General features: G+C 53.2%; 1 protein-coding gene across 1 annotated transcript; it reads left to right on the plus strand.

Moving 5' to 3' along the window:
- Positions 1 to 4524: 4524 nt before the first annotated feature.
- Positions 4525 to 27029, plus strand: LOC143844968 (uncharacterized). Its single transcript, XM_077352862.1, has 9 exons — positions 4525 to 4875; positions 5321 to 5677; positions 8744 to 8954; positions 9277 to 9463; positions 14053 to 14341; positions 14465 to 14791; positions 22741 to 23487; positions 25252 to 25391; positions 26646 to 27029. The coding sequence occupies exons 1-9, from the start codon at positions 4686 to 4688 to the stop codon at positions 26973 to 26975; spliced, it is 2778 nt and encodes a 925-aa protein (XP_077208977.1). The 5' UTR covers positions 4525 to 4685; the 3' UTR covers positions 26976 to 27029.
- Positions 27030 to 27852: the final 823 nt, after the last annotated feature.

A 27852-nucleotide genomic window follows, 5' to 3' on the forward strand; every position in this document is an offset into this window, starting at 1 on the left:
ACTTTCTTCTTTTAGTCTCTTTATCAGGGTCTTCAGATCACCCTCCAATTCAGCAAGGAGTGTTGTACCATCTGCATAGCAGAGATTATTGATATTACGACCTCCAATTTGGACTCTGATCATAGATTCTTCCAGATTAAGCTTCTGCATAATTACCTCTGCATAAAAGTTAAAAAGAAAGGGTGAAGTTACACCCTTGTCTCACTCCTTGGCTGACCTTGAACCAATCAGTGTCTCCATATATTGTTCGTACTGTGGCCTCCTGGTTGGTGTACAATGAACTGATGAGGTGGCGCGTAAGTGGGACAACACTCCCATTTCATGTAAGGCATCCCATAGCTTATTGTGATCAACAAAGTCAAACACTTTAGAATAATCAATCATAGAATCATAGAATCATAGAGTTGGAAGGGGCCATACAGGCCATCTAGTCCAACCCCCTGCTCTACGCACGATCAGCTCTAAGCATAGATAGATGGTATTTTGATATTCATGGATTTTTTCAAGAATCCAGCACAAATTTGCAATGCAGGTGCCACAACCATGTCGAAAAACAGCCTGGACATCTGGTAGCTGAGCATCCATGGTTGACTTGAGATGGTTCTGAATGATCTTCAATAAGATTTTACTCGTATGGGAAATCAGGGCTATAGTTAGATAGTTTGAGCAGATGCAAACATCACCTTTCTTTAGTAATGGGATAAAAATGGACCTTTTCCAGTCTATTGGTCATGTGCCAGTTTCCAAGACTTTTTGGCATAATGCTGTGATTGCTGCTGGTGGAACAGACCTGAGTAATTCCACTGGAATGGTATCTATGCCAGAAGCCTTATTATTTGGGAACTGTTTCAGGGCCCAGATCACCTTCTTCCTGTATAGGCGGTTTCAATTCATGTCGGGTGTTTTTGGCTGGTGACTGAGGCACCTTGGTGTTTGCATATAATTCTTCCACATATTGTCGCCATCAATCCTTGTTGTTGGCTTGGTCATTCAAGTCTTTTCCATTCTTGTCTTTGATGTTCACTTTATGAGCAGTGAAGGTACTCTGGACTTGTTTCACTTGAGCAAAGAGGCTTCTGGTGTGACCTCTAGTACACTCCTCTTCCAGTCGCTTGCATCATTGCTTCCTTATCTTGTCTGACAGCACATTGAAAATCTGCATTTGGCCTTCTGAATTTGTCTCTCTTGCCAGCAGCTTTTGCTGCTCTTCATTTTTCAGCAATTTTGATAGTGTCAGATGTTAACCACTTGCATCTTCTTTCTGGCTTTTTGTATGGTATATGTTCTAAAACAGCTTCTATGACATTAGACTGAAATTCTTGCCACAGTTCCTCGGGTAGCTTCTCAGCAGTATCAAACAGTTTGAATTTGTTCTTCACTTCTATGGCATATGTTGGCGGAATCTTGGTGACATCAATTTTCTTTGGAGGTACATTTTTCTTGATATTACATAACCTGACTTTCAACTTAGCCACCAACTGTTTGTGATCAGAGCCACAATGTTCTCCACCAGGGCTGCAGTTGAGGCCAGAAGAAGCTAGCACTCAATGAAATCGATGAGCCTCCCTCCCTCCCCGGGCTATCCCCTCCACCAAAACAGAACCGGATTAGAATATCATACGGTCCAGAAAACAGACCAAGAGGTGGATTGACACATTTATTTTTATCTAAAATTAGATTTCTAGAACCACCCCTCTCAGCCCAGTCATCTCAGGGTGGTATGCAGAAACTTAAAACAACAGAATTAAAACTGAAATCAATTAGCCCTTTAAAATGGTATCAGCACCCCTCACTTCTTGGCCCCACATGGCTCTCCCATCCAATATGTCATGCCCAGATGTTATGAGGAAGAGTCTGTCTGGGAAGGGAGGGCCTGCCCTGATGTTCTGGTGGCTCCACCTCAGCCAAATGCCTGGTGGCAGAGCTCCATTTTGCAGAATGAGTGAACCCCAACAGGGTCCGTGTCTCCTCCAGAAGCCCATCCCACCCGGCAGGGGCCAGGACTGAAAAGGCCCTGGCCACGGGCCAAGACCAGGCAAACCTCTCTCAGGCCAGGAACCACCAGCCTGTTGGACCGGCAGAGCATAACGCTCTTTGGGGGACGTATTTGGACAGGCGCTCCCTCGGGTACATCGGGCCCAGACAGTGAATGGCCTTAAATTGATGAGCAGAAGCTAATGTTTCAACTGTGATTTTATAAACAATTAGCTTCAAAGGCCATTCCTAAGAACGGGCCTTGAAAGGGTCCCCTCCCCTGGCCAGGCAGCTTAAGGTGGTTTGGGCTGCAGCTCGCAGCCAAATCAAGAGGGGCAGGGGCTGGCCAGCTCATTAGCAGGGCTGGGACAGAGCTCCTTAGCAGGCAGTCAGCAGGCTGGGAGGCCCTTGTTAGCAGGCCCAGCCTAGCAGGCCAAGAGGCTCTCGTTAGCAGGCCCTTCACCACAACCCTTTGCCCAGGGCCCTCTCCCCTTAACTGCTGCTGGATCCAGGCACTGAGGCGCATCTGAGAGCAAAGAGGTTAGAGTCCAGGAACTGAGGGCGAGAGCTGCAGGGGCAGGGCCAATCAGGGTGCAGCCAGCAAAGCTGGCTGCACCCTGATTGGCCATATTCCAGCTTGGACAGCCGGACACGTTCCACCCCCCAGGCTGTTTCACAAATATATAGAGGAGCAACAATGGATAAGATGTATACGATGCATGTTGTGAACAACTCTGAGCCTGCTTGCAGGGAGAGATGATCTTATTAAAAGCACTAAAATCAATAAACAAAATAAGAGAGTCTGAAGGGAAAGGCTGTGGGGGAGGAGTGCTGGTGGCGTCTGCACTGGGTTGTACCTGTCCTTTCAGACTCCAGGCAGGCAACCATGGAGCATGTTGTCGAGGGAACTGCCTTTCACCTGAACCGCAGGATCCCCTCTGTCGTCTTTCCTAACTGGGTCTATCTCTGTGGTTTCAATGTCCGTGATATCACTGAGAAAATTGTACAGGTGAGGGAAGACTTTGCTCCTTGCCTCTCCCCCCGCTCCTTTTCATCCTGCCCTTTCTCCAAGGAGCGCCAGAGGTTTACACAGTTCTCCTGTCCTCTGTTTTAGAGTCCCAGCAAGCCTGTGGGGTGGATCAGGCTCAAAGGGGATGACTGGCTAAAGACCACCCAGGGAGTTTCAAGAGGCTAATTCATGTGGAATCCACTTTTCTTGGTGGTCCCAGCCCAACATACCACCACGGCATGCCAGCTCATGGTAGCCCTGCTGTAGCATATTGGCCACAGAGAAACAGGGGTGAGCCTATGATGCGGCGGCAGCAGCTGCTGCAAAATGCACTTTGTTCTCCCAATGAAAACAAGACAATAACAAAAAAAAAAGACACAACACCATACCAACAAAAACTCTCAAAAATGAAATGGATTCTTCGGAAGGGTGCACATTTCCAGTTGTCCTACACAAATGCCACAGTCAACGCATCCCTAGCCAGGCCTTCCCAGGACTTCTCCATTTCAGGACAGAGGTTTGAACATGCTCTTGTGCGTGAATGCCAACAGGGCAAATTAAAAAAAAATTTAGCTTCAAGGGCTGGGTCCTCGAGGCTTGTAAGTGCCACCTGAATCCTGAACTAGTTGGTTTGAAGAAGCTATAGCTCCTAATTTGGTGAACTATATGAACTGGCCCCAAGATTTGTGTGCAACTCAAGCTGCACTATAGATGAGACAGAGGTGGGGTGTCCCTTAAGGGTCCCCCCCACACACCCCTCTTGAGTCTAATGCTGCTCTTCTCCCCAAAGAAGGGACCTACAGGGTCATCTAGTCCAACCCCCTGCATAATGCTGGAACTCACAACTACCTGCCCACCCACAGTGAGCAGAATTCCATGCCCAAGTGATCCTCCTGCCCAAAATATCCAGGATCCAGCCTGGCCTGGAGGGAATTCACCTACCATCCCACAGCAGCAATTAGCAAATCCCTGGGTATGCAAGAAAGGGCCACGAGAGGCAAACCCTGGCCCATCCCTTCCTGCCCACCCACTCACAATACTCGGCCTAAGTTCATAAAACCAGCATTTTGATCAGAAGTTGGAAAATACTTGGAGATTTGGGGGATGGAGCCTGAGGAGGGGGGGTTAGGGTTGGGGACATACTTCAGTGGTGCCTAAAGCCAGAGAAGTCTACCTTTCCAAGTGGTCATTTCCTCTGCCAGCTGGAGATCAGTTGTAATCCCAGCCTCCACCTGGAAGATGGCAACCCTTGTGAGAATTGTTTTATGAGGCTGTGCTCTGGCTAGTTTTTCAATACTGGTTTTAGTAGTTTAATAGTTTTACTTTGTAAGGTTCTTCAAGAATTTCTTATGGCGGATTGGCAACGGAATTTTGTAAACTAATTAATAAAAAGCTGTTGAACTTTCCATCTCCAAGACAGGGAAGGGGAACTTAGGGTGGAGTCAGAGCCAAGATACAGACAGGGCCTTTCTCCCCATACAATCCCCACCAAGGTTGCTAGGCGCCCCGCAGCAGACTCCGGGATGCTTGCATCACAATCCCTGCCCAAGACGCTTAGCTGGACCAGCCTGCCCACCCAGCAGTGGTTGGAGTGAGGAGCCTGGGAGCAGCCTGGAAGCCCTGGCTGGGCCTCTGCTGCGTGCCACTCGGCTGCAGCACTACCAGGCGGCACTGTCTCCACTCCCTGGGTGGGCCTTTGGGGATGGCAGGCCTCAGTTCTACCGATGACCTCAGGAGGGAGATCCATGCACTGGCCGCGGAGAATGAGGAGCTGAAGCAGCTGGTGCAACTCCTGATGGAGAATAATGACCTGAAGAACGTCCTCCGCAGCCAAGGCCATGACACCACTTCTGTGCCAGCACTTTTTGAATCCATCCGGTCATCTGCCCAAGGTAGTCCTGCTGGGGGAGGAGGGCCCAAGGCCATACGTAGGCAGAACCCCCTCCCTCGCTGCCTCCAACAGGAAGGGCTGAGGCTGGCCAGGAAGCTAGCTGACAGGAGGGTTGCCACGCCTTCCGTGGCCACTGGTGGGAGATGAGGGAGTAGGGCTGCCAGATCCAGGCTGGGGAACTCCTAGAGATTTGGGGATGGAGCTCAAGGAGAATGGCTACCCCAGTAGGGTACAATGCCCAAGAATCTGAAGCATCCGTTTTTTTCCCAGGTGAACTGATCTCTCTAAGCTGGAAAGGAGCTGCAGTTCTGGGAGATTCCCAGGTGCCACCTGGAGGCTGGCCTCCCTAGTTGGTGCACAGACCCTGAATGATCAAAAAAGAAAAAGAAAAAGTGTGGGAGGCTGAGGCCAGGCACCCTGACAGGTTCTCTCTGTGTATCCTACAGGTCAGCTTGGAAACCAGGCTTTAGCGGACGGTGGCGTCTTCCGGTTCCCCGTGCGGCCAGCCCTCAGCTCTACACCGACACACTCAAGCCCCCCTATGACCCCTGTGGGAGCAGGACCCATCTTCATGGGCCAACTCTCCGGCAGCGGGCTTGAATCCCCACCTCTTTCCCCTCATACTCCTCAAATGTTCACTCCTCCACACGGAGGTATACCTATGGGGGGACCTCCACCAGCCCCGAGAGCCCAACGAATACAACAGTTCCAGTCTCCACCACACATACCCCCACCCATCGCACGTCTCAACCTCCGGTCACCTGGCCTCAGGTCACCAGGGACACCAGACTCGGGCATGCAAGGTGAGTAGTGCCCTGTGGTGTTCATGCATGCTGCTGGCCCTCCTGCCTGTCCATTTAAGCATTTTGAAGCACCACTTGAGTTCAGCACACACGTCCCTTGGAAGGTGGCTTATTTATCCACAGACCCAGTTTTGTGAAACTGGATTCAGGGAAACAAACATAGGAGGTAAACTGGCTCCTCCCTTTCTTCCTACTGTTCATTCGAGTCAGTGGCCTCAAAAACCCACATGACAGGGTTCATGATGCTGCTTTAGAATATTTCTGTATTTCTACCACAGCAACCAATAATCGTAAGCAGTGGTCCACTTGCCAATTAGGTTAAGGATCCGGAAAACATGTGGCAAGAACTTCTAGTTCCTCTTGCTTGTTTCCCATACTCTGCACATTAGTGTAGAGACATCGCAATCCTTCATACGAGTATCCCAGGATTTTAGTTTTTGAACTTTCTTGTAAGTTAATAGTTCCTTGCATATGTGCCATTCCCTTTAATTCTGCAGTGTTCCCATCTACAGTTATCATCATCGAACTAGGCTTTGAATGTACGTCTCGTTCCCTCATTGGACTCAGTTTAAAGCCCTCCTCATCAGGGCAAAACTCTTCGCAAAAACATTTTCCCCCACCTTCGTATGGTGCAAACCATCTCCCGATAGAAGAGCCTCATCACGGTAGCGTGATCCCTGGTCCAAAAACCCAAAACTTTCCCAATTACACCAATGATACAGCCAGTCATTTATCTGCATGATTTTTCTTTCCTTCCTAAGCCTCGGCCATTAACAGGAAGAACTGACGAAAATACAACCTGTGCTCCCAAGTCCTTCCCTTTCTCCCCAAGGCAACGTAGTCTCAGTTCATGTGCTCCACACGGCACTGGGCAGTATTGCTTGTTCCCACATGGATGAGAAGGAAGGGAGAGTACTTCTCCTTGGGCTTTACAAGGCTTTCCATCATTTCCCTGACATCCATGGTTCTCATGCCAGGTAGACAGCAGACCTCTCGAGACAAGTCCAGTTGACACACTTTGGCTTCTACTCTCTATAGGGAATCCACAATTACCAGCATATGTTTCCTAGTCTTAATATGTCGGGGAACAGAAGAGCTAATCCTCTCATCTGCAGGAGCCTGTGAAACATCTTCTGAGTTTCAGGGGAGTTTGGCGGATTGCTCTTGTTCCTGGGGTCCAGTGTCACTATCTACAGGCAGACCCTGGAAACTATTTTTGAGAATCGGGGGGGCAGAACATCTTATTTTTCTGGGTAATATTCTTCCATTTCTTGTCCTCTTGTCTTGGGTTCTACTCTAGTTGGTGAGACATCTTTCCCACCTCTCCCAAATGCCTTCCAAAAAGTGCTCCATGAGTTCCTTCCAAGAACTCTTCACCCTCCTAAAGTGTGGACAGGCGTTCTTCCAGCTTCTGTACCTTCTCCTCCAGGAGAGCTACTAGCTTGCACTTGGTGCAGGTGTATTTAAAGCTACCCTGAGGTGAAAATACAAACATGCCGCAGAGAGTGCCTGTCCATCACCAGCTACGCCGTTTTGTTCTATTGCGGGAAGAACCCTTCTGAAAACTCCGGAGCACTTAAGAGTCCCTCTGCTTGATCCACAAGCCAAGAGCCCTTTAGCTCGTGCCCTTTTGCATGCGCCAAAGGTGCATGCCTCTGGCAAGCAAGAGCCTTTTACAGCACAAAGGCCCATCCAGCAGTCAGCCAGCAGTCAGTCCCAGGCAAAACTGCCAACTAATGCAAATTAGCTAATGTGATTAGCTGCAGTCCCCCACATCCCGGGCAAGGAACAAAGAGCCTCCACTCTCCTGCAACCTATATCCCCTCGCACACTGTAAGAAAGAAAGCAACACTCACGAGTAGCTCCCGAACTAGCAGTTTCTCCTTTGCCCAGTTGCTTGTGCTCAAATAGTCAAACTATTCAGGGTGGTACAAACCAAGGCAGCTCTTGAAGCTCCACAGATTGGGTAAGTGGTTGGCCTTAGAAATGAAGTTCATTGTAAGTAAATATAAGGTGATGCAAATTGGAACCGATCCTGAAGATGAAACTCAAATACTTTGGCCACCTCATGAGAAGGAAGGACTCCCTGGAGAAGAGCCTAATGCTGGGAGCGATCGAGGGCAAAAGAAGAAGGGGACGACAGAGAATGAGGTGGCTGGATGGAGTCACTGAAGCAGTCGGTGCAAACTTAAATGGACTCTGGGGAATGGTAGAGGGCAGGAAGGCCTGGAGGATCATTGTCCATGCGGTCGCGATGGGTCAGACACGACTTCGCACCTAACAACAACAACAATATATTGGAACCGAACAGTCCTAGTTTTAAATATATGCTGATAGGGCCTGAACTGGCTGAGACAGAGGTGAGGAAATCTGTGGTTGCAGCCGATACTTCAGCAAAAATGTCAACTCGCTGTATGAGGATTATAAAGACAGTGGTCCTGTGCCTGGGTAGGAAGGGTCCATGTGAGGAAGCATGCCTGACCACCCTGCTCTCAACGGCTCGTTCCCCCAGAAACCTCGGCATGATCTTGGATGCTTCCCTCACAATGGAGGCCCAGGTCACAAAGGTAGTCCAACTGGCATTTACCACCTCTGCCAAGCCAAGCTACTAGACTTGGCCCTGGAACACAAAGTCATCTCTAGACTGGACTTCTGCAACTATCTCTACGCAGGCCTGCCCTTAACCAACCTACAGCTGGTCCAAAATGCAGCAGCCAGGGTCCTCATCGCAACACTGGGGAGGTCCCACATTTGGCCCCTCCTCCATCAACAGCAATGGCTACTAGGCGAATTCTGGATCAGGCTAAAGACCTTTAAGGTCAGGGCCTAGTATACCTGAGGGACTGCCTCCCTGCCTATGCCACCCAAAAAGCCCTATGCTCTGCCAGAGATGCTCAAGCTAATCGCCTGCATACTCTTGCTGAATGGCTGCTGTGTAGGTCAGAGGCACATCCTCTTGCTCCTGGAAAGACCATTTTCTGAAAAACGGTGGGACTGGGGGGTGGGAATTAGACTAAGTACCATTTGGGGCCTATACTCAGGGGAGTCTCTCGCTGTTCCTTGCAGGCGCTGGCTACTTGAGTCACGACAGCAGTGGCCAGGACTTCAGCTTCCGGAGCGGCAGCTCTTCAGGCAGGCTCCGTGGCCGAGGCTACTGTGTCGACTGTGCCGTCCCCTTCCACCCGCACATCCCCGATCAAGACAGCCTGGCCGACTCTGTCCTGAGTGGAAGGATGAACCAGAGTGGCAGCTCCTCAGAGGACTCCTCCTACGGCTAGCCTGAGTCCCAGCGCTCAGCGGCAGCCATCCCCCTTGGCCTAGGAAGCCCCAAAACCGCCCCCATTCGCCCGGCTTGTCTTTCCGTAGCACCCCACAGTTCCTCACCACTGATGCACCCTCAGCCCTGCTGCAAGGCCATCATATCCTGCCACCCCCACAAGACATTTCACTCTCCTCCTCTAGTGGCCAGTCTTCACCAAGCCACTCCAGTCCTCCCTGCACCCCGCATCTAGGTTCTGTGCCTTTCTCCTCCAGCTGCACGTGGAGCTTTTCCCCTTCAGGATCTACATTCAGCACTGAACTCTTCCCCCGGTTTCCAGTGGGAAACGCCCTGCCTCCTCTCCTGATTCCGGAAGTGCCGTCATCCCCCACCCCCAGGCTCTGGACCATCTTTCACACTCTCCTCCTCCTTCTGGTCCACTCCACTCCACTCCACCCCAGCCACAGGCTCTAGGCCCAAAAAGGGCCACCGTCACCATCAGAGCCTGGGACAAGGACACGCTGAGGGTCTGATCAGCAAGCCCTGCCTGTGACCCTGAAGAAACCCTTGCCAGGTAAGAGGCAGCTGGCACCTGAAAGGCCCTCCTCTTTCTATTGGTCCCCCAGAGAGCCACACCAGTCCGAGGAAACAGCATTGAACAAAGGGGCTCGATACAGTACTGAGCAACTTCATGTGTTCTATTATGTGCACAGCTGTGACGGAAGGGTGGGCTGCATGTGAAGGCCCAGAGAGGTGGTGTTCATAGCTGTTATGGGAACAGCATCTGCTTGGGAACCGGATGGGGCTGGAGTCATGGGGATCGGGTACAACAAGAGACAGTCTGTCAAAGAATGGAACCAAATATTACCAGCTCTGCTTCCCTTCACTGATGTCTTCAGTACTGCTAACAACCCCAAGAATGCCTCAGGATGGGAGAAGAATTTCCCCACAAACAAACTGGCTGACAGGACTTGGGGGGGGGGGAGGAGATCTGCCATTCAGGGCACAGGTGAAGCAGGCATGGACCTTGTGGCCCTTCCTGGCAAACCCAGGGAATAGCTGATTGCCACTGCGGGATGGTTGGTGAATTCCTCCAGGCCAGGCGGGATTCTGGAGATTTCTGGTGGGGGAGCTCACTGTGGCATGAAATCGGAGTCACTGTGGGTGGGCAGGCAGTGGTGAGTTGCTGTGTTCCGCAAGGCAGTGGTCCCCAACCTTTTTATCACCGGGGACCAGTCAATGCTTGACAATTTTACTGAGGCCTGGGGGGGGGGGGGAGTATTTTGCCAAGGGATGTCACCACTGCTGTCTGAGCCCCTGCTCTACTTGCTTTCCCACTGCACCCCTGTCTTCCCGCCGCCTGCTGGGGGGCGCTGCCAGCAGTAGCTGCGCAGTGGCATGCCGAGGGTGAGCCTCAGCCATGGCGGCCACCGGAGAGCACCAAAGGTGAGCCAGTGGCAGAGTGGCAGGGCTGCCCCCAAGGCAACAGCCGGGGAGGAGGGCGAGGACTCGCAGCCCGGTACTGACTGATCCACGGACCAGTACCGGTCTCCAGACTGGGGGTTGGGGACCACTGCCATAAGGGGCTGGACTAGATGATCATGGAGGTCCCTCCCAACTCTATGATTCTAAATCAAGGAGGCAGACCCAGGTCAGAAACAGCAGCACTCAAGAGAGCAAGAGAAAGGAGCTCAGCCAGGCTAGATCTGTGGAGATCTGAGCCACAACTTGGTAGACAGGGATCTTGACCACCTGATGGAGTCTTCAGGCGCAGTGGGGAGTGCTGTCGAGGCACAGCTGTCAGGTGTGCACTGGACCCAGAATGCTGGTAGCTCTCCAAACCTCTCCTTGCACATCCCGAGTCATCTCTTAGTGGGGAGATGGAGGATGCTTCACGGAGAGCAGTTTTAAAACCAAGAAAAAGGAACAAAAGTGTACATTGCAGGCCACTGGCTGACCTTTGTGTGTGGCCAAGCAAGTATCTTTGGGTTTGCCAGTTAACTGCCCAATGAACACTGGTATAGTTCCTACAAATTAAGCTTAGCTAATCTTGAGGCTCCAGGATACGGAAATAGTGCATTACGACGAGGTATCCCTGCCCTGGCTTTCTGTGGATGAAGGTTGAAGGTTGCACAGGGAATGCCGGCTTAAGCATCCACTCAACAATTTAATGGTCTCATGGGAAAGCTAGCAGAGCAGGGATAAGAGAAGCCTTCAACCTAAAGGGCTTGGATTGCATTCACATTTGCAAGCACCGCTTCGATCCCGATTAGTCTTGGAGATACTTTAGCCCCCATTTCTGCAGACTGTATGAACAGACCCCCAAGACCCCTGCACAGCTCAAGTGACCATAAAGATAGGGCTGCAGAGCTCGATCTCATAAGGATCCCCAAACGTCTCCTGAGTCTAAAGCTGCTCTTCTCCCCACAGAACGGAAGTGACACCCAGCGAAGCACAGAAGCCTCATGGAGCAATACAATAGCCTCACGAACAGGCAGGAGCCCTGGGCTACGACCAAACATCCCCCGTTTCGCAGAACACATCCTGAACACTTCCTTCGAGAGGAGCAGGATTTGACTGGCCACAAGGGAGAAGTCTACAACAACAATGAGTTCATGCGCAGTTCATTATTCCAGCTGACAAGCGGGCTGACTGCACGGTGTGCCTCAGCTGTCTCCATCTGCTGGCACAGGAAGACGGGAAGCTGGTGACCCCACCAACACCCAGCGTGTGTCCCACTGCAAGGGCAATAAACCACCCACACTGCCTGGCCAAAGTGTCCTGTTCTCCATCATGGCTCCTGCTGGATTTCCAGCAAGGGGGGGTGGGTCTTCCTTGCGGCCACCCACTAAGTGGAACACAATGAGACGGGACCAAGCCAATTGCAGTCCTAAAATTTCACAAAGGCAGAACCAGTGCAGGTCAAGCCAGGAGGCCTCCCAAGGAACAGGCTCCTAGACAGCGGCCTTCCTGCCTGCTGCCCGGGCCCTGAGCCTTACCTCCGGGCAGCCCTAGCAGGACCCAGCCTCAGCGGCGGGCAGACACCACCTCTCCCTCCCTCCCTCTGTCTCTCTACACCGGCCTCACCTTGCCCAGTTGGACCGCTGGCTGGCCGCCCCGCCCCCCTGCCTGGGCTTGAAGCTGGGATCTCTGGCTCCAGATTTTACCCTCACCAACACTGAACCTCCTTGCCCACCTGGTCCCCCACCCACCCAATCTACCGGAGTTCTCTTGGAGCCCCGCCTTGCACCCTAGGCAAACTGGGCCATTCCGTTGCATGCCCTGGTTCCAGATCATTTGTGCCCTGGGGAATGAGTTAAACAGCTCTTGCCTCCTCCCCTCCGTCAGGAGGACGGCCCACTGAGCCCCACTCTGCTGGCTGAAACCGATCTTGCCCATCCCCCAACCCCACAGCCCCCCAACCCCACAGCAAGGAGTCTTGGGTGACGGACCCTGTCTGGAGCCCATCTCAATGACCCTGGGGTGGGCAAGCAGCTAAGTGGCCCTGACGGGGGAGGGGGGTCCCACTGGCTTGCTCCCCCCTCCGGTGCACAGGAGTGCCTATTTGTGACAGCCAGGTGCTTTCTCAGCTCCCCCACCCCTCCCCACCACACCTTTGGTGACCTGTGGGGGGATGTTTGTTCTGGCCTGGGTTCCCAGATCCAGGTTGAGGAACTCCTGGAGATACAGGGATTGCATCTGAGCAGGACAGGGAGCCCAGTCTGTCTCTGGAGATGAGCTGGCATTCCAGGGATTCCTGGATGCTGTGCAAGAGGTCAGGAAGGCCACTATTAAATACAGTACACCTGGAGTACTGTGTGCCGTTCTGGAGGCCTCACTTCAAGAAGGACGCAGATAAAACTGAAAGGGTACAGAGGAGAGTGACGAAGATGATCTGGGGCCAAGGGACCAAGCCCTATGAAGATAGGTTGACGGACTTGGGAGAAAAGGAGGTTGAGAGGGGACATGATAGCCCTCTTTAAGTATTTGAAAGGTTGTCACTTGGAGGAGGGCAGGATGCTGTTTCTGTTGGCTGCAGAGGAGAGGACACGCAGTAATGGGTTTAAACTACAAGTTCAACGATATAGGCTAGATATCAGGAAAAGAATTTTTTCACAGTCAGAGTAGTTCAGCAGTGGAATAGGCTGCCTAAGGAGGTGGTGAGCTCCCCCTCACTGGCAGTCTTCAAGCAAAGGTTGGATACACACTTTTCTGGGATGCTTTAGGATGCTTTGGGCTGATCCTGCGTTGAGCAGAGGGTTGGACTAGATGGCCTCTATGGCCCCTTCCAACTCTAGGATTCTATGATTCTAAATCCTATGGAATTCAGCAACGCCACAGGCCCTTTGGCTCCAAACAACCAACTCTTGACTAAGCACACTAAGAACACTGAACAGAGGAACAAGCAACACCGAGGAACTTCGATGCCTGATTCAGGCTCCCACCAAGAGAGTTGGGTTTTATACCCTGCTCAAAGCAGCTTACCATTCCCTGGCCTTCCCCTCCCCACAACAGACCCCCTGGGAAGCAGGTGGGGCTGAGAGAGCTCTGACAGGACTGCTCAGTCACAACAGCTCTATCAGGGCTGTGATGAGCCCAAGGCCACCCAGCTGCCTGTGGAGGGAGGAGTGGAGAATCCAACCCGGCTCTCCAGAGTAGATGCTGCCACTCTTAATCACCAGACCAAGCTGGCTCCAGGGTGCCCACAGGCACCATGTTGAATTCCTGATCCGGAACAAGGTAGCCCACCCCCTTGCCCAGGCATGCTGCGTTGCCCAACTGCAATGCCTTTGGAGTCACAGACACCAGCCAGTAGGCGCCCACTGTACACAGATCCTTCCCTACTCCAGAGGCACCAGCTGAGGAGGAAGCCACAGGACACGGAGAGGAAGGGAAAGGTGTTCGTAAGCTGCTTTGAGGCTCCTTCGGGTAGAGGAAAGCAGGACATCAAAACCAACTCTTCTTCTTCTGTAAAGGTGCAAAGGCTGGTTCCCCCTCCACCTGGGAGTGGTACCCCCCACCCCACAAGAGCCAGGGCCCCATAGCACTCCACGGCAGGCTCCGGGGTGCTTGCATCACAATCCCTGCCCAGGACAATGAGCAGTGGCAGGAGTGAGCAGCCTGGAGCCCTGGCTGGGAGCCCTGGCTGGGCCTCTGCTGCGTGCCCCTTGGCTGCAGCACGACCAGGCGGCACCGTCCCCACGCCCCTGGGCAGATGGCGGGCCTCAGCCACCCCGAGGACCTGAAGAAGGAGATCCAGGCCCTCGTGACTGAGAACGAAGAGCTGAAGCAGCTGGTGCGGCTGCTGACGGAGAACCAGGAGTTGAAGCAGGGCCTCTGCAGCCCGCCCCTTGGGGGCAGCCCCCTCCTGCTGCTCCACGAATCCAGCTGGCTGGATGGCCAAGGTAGCCCCAGCGGGTGGGAGGAGGGGCCTGCACCCAGGGCCTGGCGGAGGGGAGCAAACGGCCAGCCGGCCAGCTGGGAGCCACCTCCTGACTAGGTCCTCTCTGTGTTCTTCAACTGCTCAGGTCGCGTGGGGCACCAGCCGTTCCTGGACAGCGGCAGCTTCCGGCTACCCATGCGGCTACCCCTGGAGCACACGCCTCACCTCGCCACTCCTGCTCTGAGCCCGGTGGGAGCTGGACCCATCTTCATGGGCAGGCTGGACTCCACACCTCTTTCCCCTCCGCTGCTCACCCCTCCTGCACTCTCACCGGGGGACCCACGCATTGGGGGGCCCCCACCAGCCCTAAGAGGCCAGCAGATGCAACTCTTCCAGGCGCCACCACCCCTGCCCCCTCCAATGGCACGTCTTGCTTTCCGGCCCCTGGGGACGCCAGGCTCGGGCATGTCAGGTGAGTCCTCCGCAACGGGCCTTCCTGAGCTCGCTGGAGCATCACTGAACTGCCTGTCAGCTCAGCCATTGGCCACTGGAGCTTTGTGGCTGGCCGACTGCAGGGGGCTTCTCTGCTGGTGCTTCCCAACTGTGGGGGGGGGAGGAGTTTGAGGAAGGGAATGTGGCAGGGCAGAGGGGAGCTGGAAGCTACTGGGGGGAGGGGGGAAGAGTATCCCCAGGAACTGCTGATCTGTAAGAGTGCTCTCTGTTTATCTCACCTCCATCCTACCCCAAGAGACCCCTATTTCTTCTCCTTCAAAGAGAATGCAGTGGCCTCACAGAGCCATTCTGAATCAGCCACTGCTTCTTGTGTCAGTCCAATGGGCAGCGTATCATGTGATCCAGATAGGAATCATTTTGGCCCAGTTGCCATGACGGAAGTTGACAAGATCTGTTGACGGAATCCACTTGTGCTCTGGGAGAAGGAAGGGAGCCCTGCTCAGGGATTGGTCAATGAGTCCTGCTGGTCAGTCCTTAATCGCTGACTCCGAGCACCTTCCCTTAGCCGCTCCAAGGGGCAGTTATCGAGCCACGACTATCAAATGGCTTCACTACAGAAGATGGAGGGAGATGGTTCTCGCCCTGTCCCTAACCTGCCCTGGAGTGTCCTGGGACAGCCCCGCATTGTCCAAAGTCCTGGAGGACAGCAGACCTCTGGGACCACCTCTGTGAACCAGCTGGCCAGCAGTGGTAGCCGTTCCAGGCTAGACAGGTGGTTACCAAGGTGACTCCCTCGGTGGGCAGTCGGGCTGGAAGAAGGATGGGCACAACATGAAGCCCATCAGGGGCCCACCCAAAGCGCTTCCTTTCACCCAGGCTCCTGCCTGAGGGATTACATCTTTTTATCTATTTTAGTTGGTTGGTAGACCACCGTTCCACTACTTCTCAGGAAACTCACCCCAGCAATAACATTCAATAAAAAGTCATAACTGTATAATGCAATTGAAAATTGAGTCAGCCAAGGCAGGGCAGGGCAGAAGTCTAAAAAATGCATACATAAAAATATAGCTCAATCCGCATGAATCAGACTCCCCATTCATCTAACTGATACACCCTCCTGTGGAAAAGGCAAGTCTCCACCCCCCTCCCCTGGGGGCCTATTAAGAAAAGGACCAGTCTGGCTTCCCAGCAGCTGAAGTCCCTGCTCCTGTGACTCAGCTCTGGGCTTGGGTTGCCTAATGCGGGCATGAAAGGTCAAAACCAGCACCTTGAATGGAACCTGGAAACAGACTAGAAGCAGGAGTAGATGGCACAGCAGTGGTCTTGTCTGTAGGGGTAGGACCTGCTGCATTTTGGACATGAACGTTTTTGAACCATCTTCAAGGGCAGCCCCACGTGCAGCATATTGCAGTAGTCAGTTCTATGCAGGAAAGAAGAGCTGCTGAAGAACTGGACTCTATTGGTAAAAAGTGTTCTGGGCAACTTTTGACACTTGGTAGGTTAAAGACAAGATTGAGCCTAGGAGTATCTCCAAGCCATGCAAACAGGCTTTCCGGGGCAGTTCCAGATACTCCCCCCCTCCCCCCCACATTCCAAGACCAGCCTCCGTGTCCTCCCAGAGCACTTCTGTCTTCCCGGGTTAAGCTTCATCCAGCCCATCACTGTCTCTAAGCAGCAGTTTACCTGCTGGGCTTTCCATGGGAAGGAGGGAGAACGGTGGGGGACAGGCCTATAGAGGGCACCCTGTTCCAAACCTCTGGATGGGTCTCCCCTAAATGTTTCATGTCCATGTTGAAAGGCATAGGGGCCGAGGCCAAACCCTGTGATTCCTCCCTAGGCATCCAGAGCTGCTTTGGGAGTGGCTGTTGGTCAGTGGCAGAGCCTCTGCTTGGCAAGCAGGAGGTCCCAGGTTCACTCCCCGGCAGCATCTCCCATTAAAAGACCAGGCAGGAGGAGACGTCAAAGACCTTTCACTGCCTCAGACTGTGGAGAGCCACTGCCAGTCAGAGCAGAGAAGGCTGCTCTTGATGCACCCAGGGGGCCTGGCTCAGATTAAGGCAGCCCCACTGCTTCAACCATGGGCCTGAGCAGAAACCCCCAAGCTCCACTCTCTGCTAACCAAGCTCATCTGGAGGCCAGTTTGGGAATAAAGGTGCAGCAGGACGAGTCTCTGTGCTGAGAAAATCCTGTCAGTCCTTCTGAAATTGGCTACAACCGGACAGCTCTCTTTGCACACAGAAGCAGTCGGACGGCCAAAGCACTCCCTGCCCACTGTTGGTTTCAGCCAGGGCTCCTCCTCCCCAGTACTGCCCAGGACACCCCATAAAGTTTAGACCCTTGCTCTTCTGAGCTGGTAAGATCTTGCAGGGACAAGATGAAAACCATCGCTGCTTCTATATCCGAGGACTACCCAAAGTCTCTGAAAGAGGCCGTAATTAACTCTAGATGTGGAACATATCTTATGCCGCATCCGGGGCTGGAGTGTGATGGAAGTAAAAACGTACGTTACATCAGTCCGTCCCACCCCCTCCCCGAGCACGGCACAAGAGGCAGGGAGCCAGATGGCAGCGGAGGAGATGGAGGATGCTGCAGCAGAGGTGAAGGCAAGTGCGGGAAAGGAGATGGCTGAGTAAGCAGAGCTCACTGCCAGGCCTGGCCAGCTGCTGCCCCACCCACCCCTCATCCACCCGTACTCCTGACAGGCAGCAGAATCAGCAGTGGGGAAGCAAGCGGGACTCTGCACAGGCCCTGGCCAGCCATCACCCGTCTTCAGAGCCCACAGGAGGAAGGCGTGCAGCGGCAGCTCACGAGGCCTGGTGCTGAGCCCCACTTGCACCATCGCATGCCAGGAGTGCAGCTGGGTGAAGGATGGGTGGAGCGGCTGGCCAGGAGGACCACAGAAGACCACCAGCAGCAGCATGAGCAGGGCTCACCTCCAGCCCTGGCCAGCCGTCACTCTGCCCATCCCTCAGGGCTCCCTGGCATGGCAGCGGCAACCCGTGGCCAGATGTTCTGATTCTGATTTTTTTTTTTTAATGTGCAGGGAGGCAGAGAAATGCCAGTATTTCCTGAATAACACATCTGCCATTCATTTCTCCCCACTCTGGCCATAGAGCAGCGATGGCTTTCATTCTCTGTAGACTATCTGTCCACACATGATCAGAGGGAGCATTAATCTTTGGGGCTGCTTTTGGCAGTCCCTCTCTCAGCCACTGGGTGACCACAGGAGAGGTTAGTGGCCCTTGTGTGGCTTTTGTCTTTCTGTCACTGTGTTGGGATTTGGAATCTGTAGCTTGGGAACTGGGCCCCGTCAAGATTCTATATCGCCCCCACTGCTTTTTCATCTCCATGTAAAGCCCCCTGCATTTCTTTGGAAAAGCTTCCCCACGCCGCTATTTCTGTTCTAGGCCAGTGCCTGTCTGCCATGGTCCAGGGGCGGCGGGAGACCAAACTGACTCAGTCCAGAACGAGGCAGAAGTGATGCTGGCGGGACAGGCTGATGCTCTGGAAAGGACTGCGCCGCCGCCCACCCTTGAGGAGGTGAGTCTGTCCTTCACAGACCTGGTGGGCACCTTAGACCTGTTGGGGAAACGGGCTGGATGGTGGCCACAGCCATGTCTTCCCGTTCTGTCCAGCAGGCAAGTTATCTCACTTTGGGGCATTTAGCCCCTGTTGCAGCCAGCTCAGGACTAGACCACTGCGACACATTCTCCAAGGCCCTGGCTGGAGTCCTCTGTTGGCTGACTGTCCGCTGCTGCTAGCCCTTTAGCATGAGGCACGCCCTTCTTGGCTCGGCCGGCTGATTGGTTTCCTGCTTCCAGGTGCTGGTTCCTACCTTTCAAAGCCCTGACAGAGCTAGGAGTCACAGAGCTACAAGGCTGCTGCTCCTTATAGGAGCCAAGGTGGCATCTCTGCCTCCCCTCCAGCCCCTCGGGCAGATTTGTGGGAACAGCTTCTGTTCCCTCTCCATCTGGCCACCTGCTCCCCACACCCTCTTCACCTTCAGATGTCAAAGTCAGGGGGCCCCAACCCAAGAGGCCCTCCACACTTCCTGGGATTTTAAGAATTCTGTGGGGGTTCTCCCTAGAGCCATGGACAGTCATGGATGGTGGGATGAGACAATTCAGTGATGGGAACACACAGCAAACTCCCTTTATACTGAATCTGGTCACTGGATCATTAAGGTCAGTCTTGTCCACTCAGACTGGAGCAGCTCTCTGGGGCCTCAGGCAGGGAAAGGTCTTTCTTTTTTTTTAATGGAGATGCTGGGGATTGACTGGGACCTTCTGCGTGCCTCATGTAGGCAGACCGCTATATTGCCAATATAACAAGCATCCAAATAAGCACCGAAAGAGGGAGGTGAGATGACTAGAGCTAGTGTGGCGGAAAACCCGTGAGGCAGCAAGAACCTCTCATTGCATGCTTAGGAGGGCGTAGGAGATGGCAGTGAAAGGGGCAAAATGGGATTCCTTTGCCGCGGAAATTGCTAACTCTCGCCTGGCCCAATTGTTCAGGGAAGTTTGGTCTTTGAGCGCCCTTGAGGAGGGGCACCAAAATCTTAGTCAATTGGATGTGAGCTGTGAGCTATTTTACAGATAAAGTCTTGCTGCCCTGCCATGACCCCACGGCTGATACAGAGAGGGAACCGGAGGCCTGCTGGCCGCCTTTGGAGGTGACGTCTGATGGCTTCAGACAGCTCATTACCCAAAGTGGACAAGCTGCTGGGGTCGGTGAGGGCATCCATCCCTGCCTGTCTTGGCTGCTTAAAGGGGGTGGCCAGTGGATAGGAGGTCAGCTCAGAGATATTATCAATCTCTCCCTGTCTACCGGGGAATTCCCTGAGCTGCTGAAGGGGGCGGTGGTTGGCCCGCTCCTCAAGGAACCATTGCTGGATCTGTAGGATATGGCCAGCTACCACCCAGTCTTGCATCTTGCGTTTCTGGGTGAGGTAGCTGAAACGGCTGCTGTGGACCAGCTCCTGGCATTCTAGGAAGAAACTTCAGCTCTTCATCCATACCAATCTGGCTTCTGTCCTGGTCATGGGGTGGAGACGGTGCTGGTCATAGAATCATAGAGTTGGAAGGGGCCATGCAGGCCATCTAGTCCAACCCGCTGCTCAACGCAGGATCAGCCCTAAGCATCCTAAAGCATCCAAGAAAAGTGTGCATCCAACCTTTGCTTGAAGACTGCCAGTGAGGGGGAGCTCACCACCTCCTCAGGCAGCCTATTCCACTGCTGAACTACTCTGACTGTGAAAAATTTCTTCCTGATATCTAGCCTATATCGTTGTACTTCTAGTTTAAACCCATTATTGCGTGTCCTTTCCTCTGCAGCCAATGGGAACAGCATCCTGCCCTCCTCCAAATGACAACCTTTCAAATACTTAAAGAGGGCTATCATGTCCCCTCTCAACCTCCTTTTCTCCAGGCTGAATATTCCCAAGTCCCTCAACCTATCTTCATAGGGCTTGGTCCCTTGGCCCCAGATCATCCTTGTCGCTCTCCTCTGTACCCTTTTTTCTCCCGCTGCATCACACTGCCTGCTCATGTTTAGTTTACAATCCACAAGTACCCCAAGGTCTCATTCACACACAGTGCTACCTAGAAGCGTATCCCCCATCCAGTAGGCATGCTTTTCATTTTTCTGACCCAGATGCAGAACTTTCCACTTATCTTTATTAAATTGCATCTTGTTCTCATTTGCCCATTTTTCCATTGTGTTCAGATCTCGTTGAACTCTGTCTCTATCTTCCAGAGTATTTGCCAGTCCTCCCAATTTGGTGTCATCTGCAAACTTGATGAGTAGTCCCTCCACCCCCTCATCTAGATCATTAATAAATATGTTAAAAAGTACCGGGCCGAGCACCGAGCCCTGAGGTACCCCGCTACTCACCTCCCTCCAGTCTGATGAAGCACCATTGACAACAACTCTTTGAGTGCGGTTCCCTAACCAATTCCCTATCCACCTAACGATCTGAAAATCCAGATTGCAGTCCTTCAATGTATCCATCAGAAGACTGCAGTCCTTCAATTTATCCATCAGAAATGGTCGCCCTGACAGATGATCTCTGGCACCAGCTGGATCGAGGTGGGTCAGCCATACTCGTAATGTTGGATCTGTCAGCCACCTTTGATGTGGTCGACCATGGGCTCTTGATCCACCACCTTCCCGGGATGGGGACACGGGGTACAACCCTTGGCTGGTTGCGCACCTTTCTCCAGATCCAGACCGAGGGTGGCCGTGGGGAATGAACTATCGCGCTCTTGTAGCCTCCCTTGTGGAGTTCCACAGGGGGCGGTGCTCCCCTCCACTCTTTTTAACATCTTTATGCGCCCTCTGGCCCAGCTGGTCCAGGGTTTTGGACTGGGTTGCCACCAGTATGCGGATGACACCCAATTCTATCTCCTTTGGACGGCCGCCTGGACTCCCCCCGGAACCATTTGCCAGATGTTTGGAAGCTGTGGCTGGATGGCTCAGGTAGAGTCATCTGAAACTCAACCCCACCAAGACGGAGGTCCTATGGCTGGGTAGGAGGGGGGCAGAACAGGATGCATGCTTACTTGGGATGCAACTGACCACCATGCCTCAGGTTAGGTATTTGAGTGTGACCCTGGATGCCTCAGTGACCATGGAGGCACAGGTCAATAGAGTAGACCGCTGGGTGTTCTTCCACCTTCATCAGGCGAGGCTACTAGCCCCCTATCTGTCCTCCGAGCACCTGTCCATGGGGATCCAGGCGATAGTCACCTCCAGGACTGATTTCTATAACTTGCTGTATACAGGCATGCCCTTGTCCCTGACCTGGAAATTGTAGCTAGTGCAAAATGCAGCTGTTACGGTCCTCACAGGAACACTTTGGAGGACCTTGCTAAGGTCTTGTAAACTGACTTCCTTGATAGAGTCAACCTAGCTTCCTGAGTCTTTTCCTACTAGCAGTGCCAGCAGGAGCCTACAGGAGCTGGTATTGACACCAGATAGCCAAACATCTGTTCAGGTTCTGCCAGTAAAGCTACTTGGGATAGTGGTTACGAGCAGCAGCTTCTAATATGGTGAGTTGGGTTTGATTCCTCACTTCTCTCCATGCAGCCAGCTGGGTGACCTTGGGCCAGTCACAGTCCTGATAGTGCTGTTCTCACAGAGCAGTCCTATCAGAGTTCTCTCACCCCCACCTACCTTACAGGGTGCCTGTTGTGGGGAGGGGAAGGGAAGGCAATTGTAAGCTGCTTTCTGGCAGTGAAAATCAGAGTATAAAAACAACTCTTCTTCTCTTGTTCCCTGCCCCAGTCAGGCCCTGTGGTAAACACGTGTCCGCGGGAATGGGGAGCCGGCTGCCTGTGGGGGAGAGAGGTGCAGGTCTCACACAAACCATTCAAAAAGGTTCTGAAGGCCTTGTGTGAGAGCAATCTTACAGATAAGCAGTGTGCCAGGAAAAAATCCTGACCCCTCTGCACAAACCCATCATTCAGGGATGTGCCAGCACCTGAGAGCTGGGTGCAAAGCCTACTCCTCTCAAACGAAATGGGGGGGGGGGAGACCTTGCAACGCTGGCTGAGTGAAGAACTCTCAGATGGCTGTGCTTTTTCTGGACAACGTGTTCTTTTATCGGTGATCGTTCTATGGGTGCTGTCTGGGCTGTTTTTTGTGATTATGCCCTTGCTTTCCATTTTGCTGATTGCTCTGATTGTTCCAGCCAGAGGGCTATTGCTGTGAACCATCCCAAGCCTGTGAGTCAGCTCATGTGGTGAACAGCATCAGCTCAGACACGCGGCACAAAAATAGACTAACAACATAAGAACATGGATCAGGGAATCCAGAGATGTTACAGACCATGGTCCACATGGCTAAACCTGCTTGCAAAAGCATCATATCTTCTTGGTCCTGCGGAGACCGGGGGTGGGGGGAGAGGACTAAGGATTGTTTGGGGTCTACAGCCAAAGATTCAGAGGAGGCTCTCCCTGTTCCTTGCAGCTGCTGGCTACATCAGTTCCGACGTCTCTGGTCAGGAGTCCAGCTTCCGGAGCGGCAGCTCTTCAGGCAGGCTCAGTGGCCGAGGCTACTGCATTGACTGTGCCATCCCCTTCCACCCTCACATCCCCGAGCAAGACAGGCTGGCTGACTCTTCCATGAGTGGAAGGAGCCATCAGAGTGGTACTTCTTCAGATGGGCCTACGCAGAATTTTTCCTCCAGCTCAGCTGTGCCCGGAAACCAGCAACCAACAGCCGCCGGCTCCTCTTCTGGCCCAGAAAGCCCCCAGTCACCTGGCTCGCCTTTGCTTAGCCCCCCACAGTTCTCACCCACTGGTGGCACCATCAGCCCTGCTGCCAGGCCACCACCACATCCTGCCACCCCACAAGACACTTCCGCCTCTCTTGCTAGCAGCCAGTCTTCACAAAACGACTACAATTCTCCACGCACCTCACAAGGAGGTTATGTGCCTTTCTCCCCAAACTACATGCAGACCTTTTCACCCTCCGGCTTTGCTTACAGCCCCGAAGTCTGCTCCCAGCCTCCAGCTGGAAGGACCCCGCCTTCCTCTCCAGCAGCCCACTCTCCTGCACCACACTCCACATTCCCCTCTTCCCCGCAGCCCACGCCCAGCCTGCCAAGGCCTCAAAGCACGGAAGGGCCCCGGGCACCATCCCAGCCCAAGGCAAAGCCACACGGAGAGTCTGATAGACAAGCCTCATCAGAGACCATGAAGAAACTATCCAAAGGTAAGAGATGTCTGAAAGCACAGACTTGCAAGCCCCTCCATGAGAAGGCTGGAAGAACTCCAGAGCTGCCCTAAGTCCCTGCTTGGCTCTGCATCCTTTTCCCTTGCTGCCCACAGAAGCCAATTTCAAGCCGGGCCCTTGCAGCTTCCAAAGGCTGTTTGGAGGATTTCCTGCCAGACAGCACCATACATCTTAAACTCCAGTGCACGTTCCCACTGAAAGAATCCAGCGAATGGTGCTTCTGAGTGTGTGTGTGTGGGAGGGGGGTTTGGGGAGCCATGGTTCAGTGGGAGAGTATCCCCTTGGCATGCAGAATGTCCCAGGTTCAATTCCCAGCAGCATCTCCGGTTAAAATGACCAGGCAGCAGGGGATGGGAAAGACCTCGGCCTGAGCGTCTGCCAATCTGACTTTGATGGAACTAGGGTCTGTTTCAGCATAAGGTGGCTTCGTGCATTCATGGGGGCAATCCAGAGCAACTTCATCATCTAGAACTATCATGCTCCAGGGCCAGAGAGCTTCTTTGCTGTCCCTCCCATTAACCCACTTCAGATGACAAGGCTGCCTAGGCATGGGGCCTTTCCAGAGATCGCAGTCACTACATCCAAAGTACAAGAAGATTTAATCTGTTCCACATAATATATTTCTGGCAAGGGCTTGGAGGAGGAGCGTTTCTCATGGCTTAAGTGCCACTCAGCACTTAACACCCACTCAGGGGTGGCTGTCCGGCCCTGAGTGCCTCCTCCTCCAACTGGCTTGCCTGTCTGTCCAGCGGGCAGCCAATCGCCTTCCGTCCCCCACCCCTGACCACCTCCTCCTCCTTCCACTTCCCTCTGAGGCTGCAGATCCCTGCTGCGTGAGAGCTGCCCCTGCTTGTGAGTTCCCTAACAGCTTCCTGCAGCCTTTCCAGGTCCTAGAGGGGGAGGCCATCTGCAGAGTTCTTCCACCCAATCTAGCACCCATTGTATTCCTGAATGCAATGGGCTTGGCCCCTAGTAAAGGAATAAAAGAACATGTGTGTGCTGTTCACAGCTTTTGGGCTGATCAAGGGAAGAAAGAAAGGTGAAAATATGCAGCTGTTTCACAACACTTAGAAGTTACCTGAAATAATGCCTAACTAGGACAGGCTCTCTTTAGTTGGAGTGGTCAAGTTTAAAGTCCTGAATTACCTAAGCTAGTGTTGCTGGGCCTTCTCCCTGACCTTTAGTCCTCCATGGTTTGTGCTCCCAAGTCACAAGCAAGAAGCACGAATAAGAGGAAACCTTAAGCTGAGACACCCACCACCTTCCTTGTTGCCCAGAACCCAAATTCTGAGTTCCTGTCCTGAGGATGGGGCCCAGGATACCACACAGAGTCTGCCCTAAAACCCAGAACGAGAACGAAATCCACATCATAACCTTTTATTGGGACCACACAAATTGACACAATACATTGTGCAAGCCTCTTCTGAGGTCCCAAGTCATCCATCAGGTTGGCAGTTATAAAATTTAAAAATGCAGCGGGATGGGAGGGAGATCTGCAGGGCAGGAGGTTAGAGCCACATCTTGCCCATGTCCCCAGGCTCCATGGCTTAAGAACCTGCAGCTGCCTTAAGCAGCCCTTAAGCACCCCTGTCCCTCCCATGCCCAGGAAAAGAGCAGCCTCCAGTCCGGAGGTGGAGGATTGTGTGCGGTCCCCCCCCCCAATCAACTCCCTGGGTACATCTAGGCTCAGATGCTGAGGGGGGGGGGCGGCCACAGCAGCACTGACTGCTCATGTCCTTTCAGATTCCAAGCACATGACCACAGAGCGCATTGTCGGGGAGATTGCCTTCCAACTGGACCGCAGGATCCTCTCTGCCATCTTCCCTGACAGGGCCCGTCTCTATGGGTTCACAGTCGGCAACATCCCAGAGAAGATCAGACAGGTGGGGAGACTTTGCTTACGGAACCTCCCTGGTCCTCTTGTGGTGAGTCGGCCCCCCCTTGTGGGCCTCAGCACAGCATAAGCTGGCTTATGTTGAAGATTGACTATTAGTGTCACTCCTTGACATTGGGTGCTTGGCTCCACCTCCTGTGGCAGCCCTTTTGTGGTTGCAAGCATCACACTGTCTCAGAATTCCAAGGAGGACTATAGGGACCTCTCCTCTAGAGTAAGTCTGATTGAGTGGACGAGGGGGGAGTGAAGGAGAGACTCCTAACACGCTCAGAGCCAGACTACAGAATCCCCAATTAGTTGTATTGTATTTGCAATCCTCGACCAGGATTTGCAATCCTCGACCAGTGCCAGGGCCTTTTCGGTCCTGGCCCCTACCTGGTGGAATGAGCTCCCGGGTGAGCTGCGGGCCCTGCAGGATTTATCAGCTTTCCGCAGGGCCTGCAAGACGGAGCTCTTCCGCCAGGTTTTTGGTTGAGGCCAGGGTCAGCGAATGAGTGCCAACATTCCCCCCCCCCCTCGGACCTAGTAAGTTAGATCTCCTCCCCACCCTCCCTGCCGCTCTGATAGCAGGGGTGGGAATAATGAGAGCTTCCGCCATGTTGGGATTGTTTTAAAGTCTTTTAATGGGTATTTTAATGGGGATAGGACTGTTGTGACCCGCCACGAGCCTACGGGGAGTGGCGGGAAATAAATCTAATTAATAATAATAATAATAATAATAATAATAATAATAATAATAATAATAATAATAATAATAATATCCACTTTGAGTCCCAGTGTTCGTCGGACTAGACAGGAAAATAAACAAACAAATGTGCCTCAAACCACAGCATGGCACATTCAGTTGATCTGTCATTGGTGACTTCTACACCAGGTTTTTGACTGCAACTTTCTGTCTGTCTGTCTTTCAACATGTTTATGCTGCCTTGCTACTTGCTACCTTAAGGCAGCCCACATTAAAATAAAAGATAAAATATTTTAAGCAATTAAAATCAAATTTTAAAATTATGAACCGATTGGAGAAAAGCACAAACAGCACCAGAATCCAGAAGGAAAGCCAGTGGTAGAAGAGGATGCAGATAAACCTTCCTGGGGAGGGAGTTCCAGAGTTGGGGGGCCACAACTGGGTTGTCACCTGCCTAGACTCAGGTGACCAGAGAAAATGGGAGGTCCTTAGGGTATGTTGGTCCAACCGTTTTCAACCCTTGCCCCACGCTAACCCAGCCCCTCCCTCTCCCCACAGAATGAAAACGAGGCTCCGTCCGGAATGTCTGAGGAGCAAAGCAAAAGCATGATGGAGCGCTATCACACGATCATGAGCCAGCTGAAGACTCTGGGCTACGACCCAGACACCCACCCCCAGTTCACAGAACAGATTGTGAACACTTACGGCATCCTCCGGGAGCGGCCAGATGTGAGGGGAGCCGAGGGAGACATTTATAACAACATAGAGTACCTGCGCAACGTGGTCCAGTCTACCGTCCCCGCACAGAAACGGGCTGATTGCGTGATGCTCCTCAACTGCCTCCATAAACTGTCCCAGGATGACGGGAAGCCTTTGTTCATCTGGTGACCCCGCAGAGGCAGGCCCAGTGTCTGTTGCACTGCAAAGGCAATAAACAATCTGGAATTTCCTAGACAAACCATGCCTGAGGCTCTGTGCTCCGCAGGTGAGGCCTCTGGCCAGCCTGGTTCTCCAGCCCCAGCAACAGCTGCATTCTTTGGGAAAGAACCAATTGGAGGGGCCCCTCATGGCCGCCAACAAAATGGAGTGGAACCCCCCCCCCAGCCCCCCACTCCCACCTCTAAAGAAAAAGCTGCTCAGGACTAAGCAGTCCTGTTACTGGGTGTGGGGTCTGGCATTCTGTCCAAGTGGGAGAGCCCAAAACCAAGGAATTCCACAGCTGACTCCACTGGCCATTCATAGAATCATAGAGTTGGAAGGGGCCATAGAGGCCATCTATTCCAACCCACTGCTCAATGCAGGATCAGCCCAAAGCTCCTGCTGCACAGAGTTAGGGAACTGCACAGGATGCGCTCAGGGCCAAGCAGAGTGGACCATTCTGGGGACCGGGCATGGCCCGCACAGCCCTGCTGCCCTTGCCTGTCTGTGCAGAATGGGACACGCCCATCGGGCCCCGTCAGCTTCTTCTTTGGCCAGTTGCTGCTGCCGCTGCCGCGTCTGTTTCTGTCCCAGCAAGCCCAGGTGTTAGGCAAGTCTTCCTGGGTCACAAAGGGGCTTCAGGAAAAAGAGAATCCAGCCTCCGGGGGGGGGGGCTGGGGATCCCCGGAATTGCACTCCTGTCCGGACAACAGAGATCACACACACACCGCCCCCCTCCCCCCCGAGAGAAACTGGGTCCTTTGGGAGGTGGGCCCTGGGGCCTTGGAACTGTGGTTCAAGGCCTTCTGGGGGGCCGCCGTTTGACTGCCCCTCTCCAAAGGGAAAT

This window comes from Paroedura picta, chromosome 9 (assembly GCF_049243985.1).
Source record: "Paroedura picta isolate Pp20150507F chromosome 9, Ppicta_v3.0, whole genome shotgun sequence".
NCBI lineage: Eukaryota > Metazoa > Chordata > Lepidosauria > Squamata > Gekkonidae > Paroedura > Paroedura picta.